The 10,598-nt window shown below is 55.7% G+C and overlaps 1 protein-coding gene across 1 annotated transcript in view; it reads left to right on the forward strand.

The window, feature by feature from the left end:
* Positions 1-10,102, forward strand: part of LOC106810217 (C2 domain-containing protein 3-like) — a 22,388-nt gene extending 12,286 nt beyond the window's left edge. The window contains exons 11-18 of the mRNA XM_014813501.1: positions 4,031-4,202; positions 4,708-4,931; positions 5,383-5,502; positions 5,920-6,776; positions 7,099-7,243; positions 7,612-7,791; positions 8,093-8,259; positions 8,302-10,102. Coding sequence (XP_014668987.1) covers positions 4,031-4,202; positions 4,708-4,931; positions 5,383-5,502; positions 5,920-6,776; positions 7,099-7,243; positions 7,612-7,791; positions 8,093-8,259; positions 8,302-10,102 — 3,666 coding nt within the window. The remainder of the gene's footprint in view (positions 1-4,030; positions 4,203-4,707; positions 4,932-5,382; positions 5,503-5,919; positions 6,777-7,098; positions 7,244-7,611; positions 7,792-8,092; positions 8,260-8,301) is intronic.
* The last annotated feature ends 496 nt before the right edge of the window (positions 10,103-10,598 follow it).

Consider the following 10,598-nt stretch of genomic DNA (forward strand, 5'->3'; position numbering starts at 1 on the left):
CCACCCTATGAATAAGCAGCTCTAACCAAGGAGTGGTCGCCCAACGAAGCAGTTCATCCGGTCGACGGCATGCCGTAATCGGGCATACTGCCGATCGAGAGGAACCGGGCGTGGATACTGCCGACGAGCGTCCCCTGATCACGTGGTCGAAGTCGGGGACGAGCGGACGATGGCGGCGTCGCCGCCGCCGACGATCGCCCACGACGCAGCATCGAATCGCAGACGGCGCGAGCGGCGGCGCGCCGGCGGATCAGTCGCTATGGAACGTGATCCACGGAGTCTTCCTCACCGGAGCACGCGCTCTACTTCGGGAGGCTTGTGCGACGGTGGCTGGCTTCGATGCGCGCGCTCCTATGCAACGATGGCGGCTCAATATGGCAACGATGGCGGCGACGATGGCGGCGCCTATAGGCGCGACAGCGACGTGGCGACTCCTATGGCCAACGATGGCGCGAACGATCGGCTGCTCCTATAGCAGGACAGCCGATGTCGGCCGGCTCCCGATTGCTGCGGTCGGTGGCGGCGCGGCGCAGGAGGGCAGAGGGTCAAGGAGGGACGGCCCTGTGAGCGGGCGCTCACTGACAACAGTGCGACACGGGGCCTGGCAACTGATAGGAAGCCAGCCTCATCCTCCTCCTCGCGCCCTCGCCTCCTCTGATGATACAACGATGTATGACAGACGACACGGGACGTCATCTTCCTCCTCAACGCACAACGTCGACCTGCTGCGCAGCCATCCATTGCAGAGAGGCGCACAGCGAAGGCGGAGGCCCGAAACCTTGACTCACACTACCCGGCGCGGCGAGACGTAGCCGCGTCGGGAGTCTCGTGTCAACGACGACGACGATCTTCGCTCCGAGGCGACAGCTTCCATAGACATCGCATCGTGACGGCGGCATCGGTGGTGAGGGGATGGCGCGGACTGTGGCGTGGTGGGCGCGCGGTCGGCCTGTGTCGGCCGTGAGCGCACGACGAACGATGTGGCGGAAGACGGCTCTCAAAGAGTCGCCCGACGCGACGTCGATTCAAGTGTCCAGGCTAAGTCGCCAAATACGTTCCGCCTAAATCGATCTGCACTTGAGTGCGCGCATGAATCTGGCACGGTGCTGCCAACCTACTAGCAGCGACGCCTGCCTTCTAGCGCAACACGGAGCGGGCCAGCAGCGCGTCACAAACCTGGCGACAAGCGACCACCTTCGGCCAGCCCAGAACAGAGCAATCTCGCGCGGCGCGCGAAGCTGGATGGCGCCACCATTGCGAGTCGAACGACCGAGGGAATCAGGATAGTGATGATGCGCCGACACCTATCGGTCACGTGCCCGCACCTAACGCAGCCGATAGCGCGACACCCAGATTAGGCAAATTACGGCCGCCACCATCAGATATTGCATCATAGGACGTGAGACGCGCGACGCCGGTGAATATCAGCCATTCTTCCCGCCACCGGATGAGCCACGTGTGCTAGGTCGTGGAAACTGAGCACAGCGTGCTGACGTCAGCAGAAAACACTGGCGAACGGGAAGGTGTGGCAAGCCGAACAACAAGACAGCCTACACGCTATCCTTAACAGCGGGTCTTTCTCTTTGGGTTTGCAAAAAGAGAGCAGGGACGTCAGCGGAATAATGCTTTGCGCGAACGTGAGTTTGAGACAGTTTCCTGAGAGTTTGCTGTTAAACCGGTAATGTGCGAAGTGCTTACGTGAGCGAGAAAGTAGTGTTTACTGTAAGTGCCGTCCCTGTATCGCTTCCTGGCTTCTGTTTCCCTTGACCGATGACAAGGGAGATCAAAGGCGAAGCTTACTGACAGAGGGCGTCCCGATGCAGGATCTCTTCATGGAGGCAGAGCAGATGGAAGCGTCTCTTGAGAGCTAACGACAGTCACGTTGACCCCCGCTTACCGTGTCCTGACCTACAAAGGTCGTGCTAATCTGGGTTGCCGATGCACCAAACGTCCACGGTTTCGTGTTCGACGTGGACGCATTGCTACGATCCTCCGTCGCTCGTGCGCCTGGTAGGAGCAGCAGCAGCCCCAGTGTGGTGTTCTCTAACATTAGTTACTTTTTCCTTTTCATAGTTTGGTGTTCTAGTTAGAGATGCCCAACCAGCAAAGCGTTTCATCTGTATAGATCAGGGTGGATAAAAACTACTCGCATTAGAATGTTTTTCATTCACTGATACGGATATGTGAAAAAAGTGCAGATTTATTTCAAGAAGCTTTTCAATTCGAAACAAAAAACCCTACAATTCCTCTCAGCCGAATGATTTTCTCTATTCTACGATTATAAAAAATTAACGAGTGAATTAATAGTGAGGAACATTGCCGTTTCAGCCGTGACAGTCGAATGAAGAGAACAGCAGCGCGTGAGCTGAGCGAACATGTAGAGCTCCCCGTACACAGCAGAGCATCTGCAGCACTCTCGCTTCCACCTCCGCAGCGCGGCAGGTCAGAAGCAAGCCGTGTCTTTCCCTCGGCGTGTCTCCCGCGTTCGACCACATCAGCTGGAAGCTCGTCCACATTCTTACATCATGGGGATCGGTTACGCGATTAACGTCGGACGCGCCGCGTCTCGGTTATCGTTAGCTCAACCGATGTTTCTTGCAGTGGTGTCTGTCCTTCTGTCGTGCTGCAAGTTTCGTCAGCGTGTCATCGTTTGCGGAATGTTGGATAGCAAGTTTGTAAAAGAAGTCCTAGCGTCGAGGAGGTCCGTCAGCTAGATGTGGTTGCAGCTCGTATTGCAAAATTCGGCGTGTGTAAGCGATTGGCATGTGAAGATGACAGTGGATTGGAATTTATAACATGAATGTTCGTTATGACACCTCATCACCTCTGCATCGTCTTTGTGTGTAGCCAAGCCTGGGGGGGGCACTCACCCACATCATGCGTAGGTATGTCACTGCGGAGTCACAAAATGGGGGGCTCCTGGAACTAACTTCAGACGCTAAAATGGTCCCTGCTGTAAACTAATGTTTGTTGAATGTGGGATGCTCTGGAACTGGCTATGTTCGAAAATGTGGGTATCCGGAACTAGGATTTCACGCACGGAGTTCATCATCGGATGTAAATAAACAAGAACAGCAGCAGCAGCTGACCATCCATCCATCCATATGCATAAGCGTTCGGTGTATGCATGCCTTCTTCACGGCCTGGCTTCAACGTATTCAAAGTACGATGCACTGGAACGGAAATGTTAAAAACTAGGGCCTCCGGAACGGCAAAAATGTAAGACCTGCATGGTAACTAAACTTGTGATGCTCTGGAACGAGATATTCTTAAAAATGCGATGCACTGAAACGGAAGTTTAGGGTTGAAAATGGGGGTCTCTCCCGCGGCACATACCTACCATGCAATATATATGGAGTGCCCCCCCCCCGGGAGCCAATTAAGGCTGTATCAACATCAGCACCATGCGGTGATTGCCAGATTTGCAAAGGTGTTGTCTAGTGGTTCATGTATAGTTTTACCATTTGTGCCGTAAACCAGTTTTGGTTTTGACGTGTTGAATATAATGTTCTTGAAAAGCTGCGCGGGGTATACGTGTGGGATCACTTTATTTATTGCACCTGTGACATTGTTACATATACCCACTAATTTTCATGGGATCATTTGAGTGAAAAATAAATATTTAAATAGTAATTTATAGTTATTATTATATTATTATTATTAACAATAAACCATTATTGCATATATAATTCAAATACAAATACATGTACTTAAAAGTCAATTTATGTAAAGAAAAATGATGGATTCAATGGTATTGGACGGTTAAATTGACTATATGTCACGAATAAGTTGTCAAAAGTGTAGCAAATTGGGTCTTGCTTATAAGCAGACGTTTACAAGATTTATTTGATACAATGCTATTAGTTATTTATCTCTGTCACATGTAAGTTACAGTATTTATCTCTGTCAAAGACAAGTTACAGTATTTATCTCAGCCACATGTAAGTAACAGCACGTGTTTCTGTCTCGCTCTGTGCCACGCGATTTCGCCGTCATCTCCCGCGTTCTCACGCCGCGCGTGTTTTTTCAGCGCCGCGAGTTGGTCACTTACGAGTTTGAGGTGATGGTGGAGGGAGTGACCAGCCTGAGCCTGCCCGAGGGCATGATATGGGGCGAAGCGGACTGCTATGTGAAGTACTGGTTCCCAGCGCAGCGAGACGAAGACGGAGACGTCTACGAAGACGATGATGGTTCTGGCCGAGGTAGTTGCCGCGCCGCGGCTCGCGATCGCGGAGGTCGTCGCCGCGGCAACCGTTCGATCGCGGTTCGATTTCACTAGAGTTCTAGTTAGTTATTTCGGTTACCGAACTGTTTATAGTTTGCTGCTGTAGCCTCTTTAGGGAGGTTGGGAGGGTAAGGGGCAGCACCGCCCCACCCTAGATTTGAGGGGAAAATGAGATGAAACCAAATATATGTAAGCGCCAAGCAACACTTGCCTTACTCTAATTAAAGAATTTGAACGAAAAGAAGCAGTCGGAAATAATTCCGATATTCTGGCCGGCCCAGGTTTCGAAAATTTCGATTTCTACTACATAACCTATAGCAAAATCTATAAAAATTAGCCAGTCCTGCTCGCAAGATGCCAATCCCAGACTCGGAGACGTGTTGGAGGGTGAGGGGGAGATAGGCTGCTATTTCCTCCATTGAAAAGAGAAGTTCCCAATGCTCGCCGCTTACGACTGACTCCTCTCCTCTCCTCGTCGCCAGGTGCCTTGGTGATGACGCAACACAAGACGACGTCGACACTGTTCCTGCCAGATCCGACGTTCAACGACTCCGCCGCGCACGTGTTCACGCTCGACGCCCGTGTCCCCGTGCAGAGGGCGCTGCTATGCGCGTGCGCGAGCGCGCCGGAGTCGCGCGGCGGCTTCCCGTTTGAAGTGTGGAGCCGCTTCTACCATCCGCGCGTGCGAGACCAGCTCGTTGGCAAGGTGGGCGGGACGACGACGCCCGCCGTCGCCACGGGTTACGCACCGCGTTGTCGGCAACATTGTGCGTAGTTGCGGCGTTGCGAGTTACGTCCGACGTCTTGTTGTCGGCAACATTGTGCGTAGTTGCAGCGTTGCGAGTTACGTCCGACGTCTTGTTGTCGGCAACATTGTGCGTAGTTGCGGCGTTGCGAGTTACGTCCGACGTCTTGTTGTCGGCAACATTGTGCGTAGTTGCGGCGTTGCTAGTCTTGAATTGAAGGGACTTTCGAAGCGTGAAGCGTCGTGCAAAAGTTGCGAGCTTTTAGACTCGGGATCAGTCGTGACTGTTCGTGATGTTTCCTGCTTTGACATTAGCTGCAATTAACTTGCCGTTCGTGTGGTGTTTAACGATTGTTCTAGCATTTCTTCTTCTTTTTTTTTGTCGACGTATCTGATGATTTCGTTCCTGCAGGCATTGCTTCCACTTGCAAAAGTGTGCATGCTGACTAGCACGAAAAGAGCTACAGATGGAGCCACCAGCGAAAGTTTCCGTCTTCCCGTATCTTACATTTGCACTACACAACAGGAACAGGTGCACGTGCTCTTCATCACTCACGAATTAATAATATTTGTGTAACAGTGTATAAGATACGGTCAAGCCTATCTCAAATGCATACGAGGCCTAGTCAAGGGAACTTTCAAAAGTGTCGTCCATAGGCAGGTGTCTATTCTAGAGAGGCGATTTCGCTGCCCGACTGCCATTCAGAGGGAATGTCAAAAGCACCCTTTAATAGACAGCTGTCGATTCCATAGCAGTGTCCAGTCTATAACAGGTTTGACTATACTGTGGAATGATGCAGTGCTGACACAATGAACATCCAATGTACAATAAAGCATGGTGTATAACGTACACGTTTATGTAAATGTTGATATATAATGTTAAAACTCTCACCGTATATGTATAGTCACCTGATGCTAGAACTCCATGCATGGCTTTCCCTCTCCGCAGGTCAACACGGTGTGTTCGCTCGAGCTCACGCTCACCTACAGCTCTTCCCGGCTCCGTGGCGGCCACTGCCTGCCTGACTGCCGCTTCCGGCCTTCCTCCTCGCACCGGCAAACCCCGGACGCTGGCACGCGGCGGGAGCGCGAGCCGGCGGCGGACGCCTCGTCGACGTCTCGCCTCGAGGAGATCGCGTCGAATTACAGCCGAACCCCGCCGAATTCTCCGGTGGACCGTCTGCGATCAGACGACGACGAAGACGACGACGATGACGACGTAGGCAAACGACCCGTCACAGATCGGAGATCGCGAGGCGTGGGACGTGGAGCGGGCGTCGCGTGGGCCAGCGATCGCATGGAGGGACGCGTCCGGGAAGACAGGACAAGAGAGGAAGAGGACGTCTACGGGAGGCCGCAGCATGGGCGGGGAGGCGACGGCCGGCGACCCAGGGAGAAAGCTCGGGGCGGTGTGTCGGAGGGGGAAGCCGCCACAGCCGAGAGGACGCACCGGCGGGGAAGGGTCGGGGGTCTCTCTGATCGGCTGCCGAGAGGGAAGGGCGGCGAGGGGAAGGAGAATGCGGGCGAGGAGCGCACGAGGAGGCGCCGAGATCGCACCTACTCGATCGAAAAGGAAGACGAAAGCGAGGACCAGGGTCTTCGGCGGATGGAGGAGGAACGTAGAGAGGAAGCTAGGGATCAGGGTCACATTGTCGCAGGAGGAGGAGGAGAGGATGGCAGGAGACGCACGCAGTATGAGAGGGAGGAGGTGGTGGGAGACGACGCGGGCACGGACGGCGAGCCGGAGAAGCTATGCAGTGCGACGATCGTGATAGAGCGGGCGTGCCATCTACCGGTCTCCGATTCGTAAGTGCAGTTGCCGTTTACGCCCGACCCGCACACGTCAGACCTTTGTCGTCGTGATACGACGTATACGTTTGTCTTCGAGTGGGTGCGCGTGTAGAAACGTGTACGCCCTCGATTTTAGTTTCTAGTGCAAAAGTCTAGTAGTGTTGCCTGCTACTGATTTATGCTTAGTTATGGTAATCTACCCTTAGTCCTAACATCCAGCAGCAGCTGCGCTAGGCAACTAGTCGAGAACCTGCAGAACGCGGCAGATCCCCCTCGAGTGGTATCCGTAGTGTTAGTGGAGCGCGCGCACGCATCTGAGCTGTCAGCTTCGTTGCAGGGCTGCCGGTAGCGGAGTGTACGTGACCTACAGTAGCGGCGGCAGCGCGATGGTGGGCACGCCGGCGGTGCCCGGTCCGCGGCCTGTGTGGAACTACAAGGCAGAGATCTCGCTGCGCGCCACAGCTCTCGTGGACGAGACGAAAGTAAGCGCAGCGCGTGTGCGGCTGTCCGATTGATTGAATGCAGATTTAATCCAATTATCGATTTGATGACTTGCGTTTAGCCCGTGGAGATTTGATTTTAGTCGAGTTGGACGTGTCCCGATCGAGTTTTAATCGGTTGCCGTGTTCGTCAGTTCGTAGTTATGGGTGCGGTGTTGTCTGCATTAAGATGTTAAAAAGCTCAAGAAACGTGAATTTTACGCAGTTTGAGTGAATGTAAGAATGCTTTTGTCAGTGTGATGTCAGTTGCCTTAAAATCTCGATAAAACTAGACTAGAGCTTTAGAAACACATGGGTAATTCCCCATTTTCGCACTGTGCTGTCTCATTCGTCCCTCGCCGGCTTTCCAGAATCTTGTCTTGAGGGTGTGGCGCGGCGAAGGAGCGTCGCACGCTGGTCACCGCTCGCCGACCGACGCAGCCGTCGGCTTCACGTCCGTCGACCTCACGCCCCTGACGTCCGGCCTGCACCAGATCCACGGCTGGTACAACGTCATCGACTTCCGCGGGGAGTGTCAAGGTCAGATCAAGGTGAGAACGCTGGTGATGCGAGTGCTGGCGTGTGATGAGGCGTGCCTCGGAGCTGCCGTAGCGCTGTTTCAATTCTGTCGTCGGCAGTGAAAGAATGTGCAACGTACCTAACTGATAGCGAACGATACAGGCAAATCGATGTACATGGGTCGCCCGATGGGAAACTCCAATAATGTCCTTTGCAGAAAAGGTGTCCATTCTGTAGTGGTGTCCTGTACCTGTGTTGACCATAGATTAGATGACAGGTGTCGCTCTGGGTTGCGTGAATGTCGTCGTTGACGTTCATTTGTTTCGCGCGCAGGTTGGCATCGTGCCGCACGAGGACGTCTCAGATCTGCGAGCGCGGAAACCCGAAGTCATGCGTGCGCAGGAACTGCCCGAGGCCTCTGCCGCCAGGGGGCGCTGCTATGTCACTGACGCCGTCTACGACCGCTTTCCGAGTCACGTCGCGCGCCACGCAGAGCAGCGTGTGCGGCTGGCGCCCTCTGTTGGCAGTCACGTCGAGCAGCGCGTGCGGCTGGCGCCCTCTGTTGGCAGTCACATCGAGATGCACGCGGAGCAGGTGCGCTCACACCACGAGGCGCTACGAGGGGGCGCCACCTCTGAGCTCAGCGCCGAGCAAGAGCCAGCTCACTCGAGCGCTCCCTGGGGGGAATTCCGCTCCGCCGCGCACGACGCCGACAGCGCTTCGCGCTCCCTCTTGTTTCGCGAGCTGCGGCGAAACATGTCGGAACTCGACCAGATGCGGCAGAAGATGGAGAGGGCGACGCGCATACCAGGTGGCAGCACCGAGGCTGGGACGCGCCCGGCCGAAGCTGAGAGGGCTTCACCGGACGTCGCTGCCCGCGGTCCAACGCGTGGGCATTTACCGTCGAACGATCCGTATGACACGGGTGAGGCGTTTGAAACAGGCGAGGCGTTCGAGGTGGGTGAGGCATGCAAGACGGGCGAGGCATATGAGATGGGCGAGACATTCGAGACTTTGGCCGATGTTGTCATGGAGGCAGGACTGACAGCGCATAGCGAGGAGGTGGTTATCCCGCAGAGGTTAAATGGCGGTTACAGCATCTGTGATACCGGAAGAGTCAGTCCAGAAAGAGTCAGTCCAGAAAGAGTCGGTCCAGAAAGAATTGGTCCAGAAAGAGTCGGTCCAGAAAGAGTTGGTCCAGAAAGAGTCGGTCCAGAAAGAGTCAGTCCAGAAAGACCAGAAGACACTACGATCTTTGGCGCTAGCGGCAACCGACAAACAGATGCTCTCGGCACATTCGGAGAGAAATTGTTCGGCGACTACATGCCACCCGACCAACTTTCCTCTAACCTCTCTGATCTCATCAAAAGCCAAGATGGCAGCAAGGGTCTTCACCACGATCACGCCTCCGTCTGGCACCTAGACTTTAACTCGAAAAGCGTCGAGCTGCCGACGTCAGCGAACGAGAAACATCGCGATGATCTTCCGGCGGCGACGTCGTCTGCAAGAACACGCGCCGAGTCGACGAACGACGAGGAATTCGATCGACGAGTGAACGCAAGCGCACCCATGAATAACACTCTAACCAAGGAGTGTCGCCCAACGAATAGTTCATCCGCCGACGGCATCCGTAACGGCATCTGCGATCGAGGGAACCGGCGTGGATACTCCGACGACGTCCCGCTGATCTCGTTCGAGTCGGAGGACGAGCGGAGCGATGGCGGCGTCGGCGCGCCGGCGACCGATCGCGACGACGCACGCATCGAATCCGCAGACGGCGCGAGCGGCCGGCCGCCGGCGGATCAGTCGTATGGCGACGTGATCCACCCGGAGTTCTTCCTCCCGGAGGCACGCGCTCTACTGTCGGGGCTTGTGGCGACGGTGGCGGCTTCGATGGCGGCTCCTATAGCGGCGACAGCGACGGTGGCGGCTCCTATGGCAACGATGGCGGACGAATGGCTGCCTATAGCGGCGACAGCAATGGGTGGCGGCTCCGATTGCGGTGGCGGTGGCGGCGTCGCAGGGAGGCAGAGGGTCAAGGAGGCGACGGCCGTGAGAGGGCGCTCACTGACAACAGTGCCGACAGCGGGCTGGCAACTGATAGGAAGCCAGCCTCATCCTCCTCCTCCGCCCCTCGCCTCCTCTATGATGACAAACGATATGACAGCGACGCGGGACGTCATCTCCCTCCTCAACGTCGACCTTGCTGCGCAGCACCCAGCAGGGGGCGCACGCGAAGCGGAGGCGAACTTGACCCCACTCGGCGGCGAGACGGTAGCGCGTCGTCGGATGCGGCGTGTCCCAACGAACGACGATCGTCGCCACCGGCGACAGCTTCCATGACATCAGCATCTACGGCGGCATCGGTGGTGCGGTGCGCGGACTGGTGTCGAGCGCGGCGGTCGTGTCGCCGGAGCGCGACGAACGATGTGGCGGAAGAGCTGTCTTCAAAGAGTCGACCGACGACGATCGGATCAAGTGCCGCTAAGTCGCCAATAGTTCCGCTAATCGATCTCACTGGTGCGGCGCATGAATCTGGCACGGTGGTGCCAACCTACTAGCAGCGAAGCCTGCCTTCAGCGCAACACGGAGGGGCCAGCAGGCGTCACAAACGGCGACAAGCGACCACCCTTCGGCCAGCACAGAACAGAGCAACCGTGCCGGGCCGCGAAGCGTGGTGGCGCCACCATTGCGAGTCGAACGACCGAGGATCGAGATGATAGCTGTGAGCGCCGCGACACTCGGCACGTGGCGCCACCTAACGGCAGCGAAGCGCGACACCCAGATTAGGGCAAATTCACGGCCGCCCATCCAGATATGCATCAAGGACGTGGAGACC

The sequence above is a fragment of the Priapulus caudatus genome, unplaced genomic scaffold, assembly GCF_000485595.1.
Source record: "Priapulus caudatus unplaced genomic scaffold, Priapulus_caudatus-5.0.1 Scaffold421, whole genome shotgun sequence".
In the NCBI taxonomy this organism is placed as follows: Eukaryota; Metazoa; Priapulida; class Priapulimorpha; order Priapulimorphida; family Priapulidae; genus Priapulus; species Priapulus caudatus.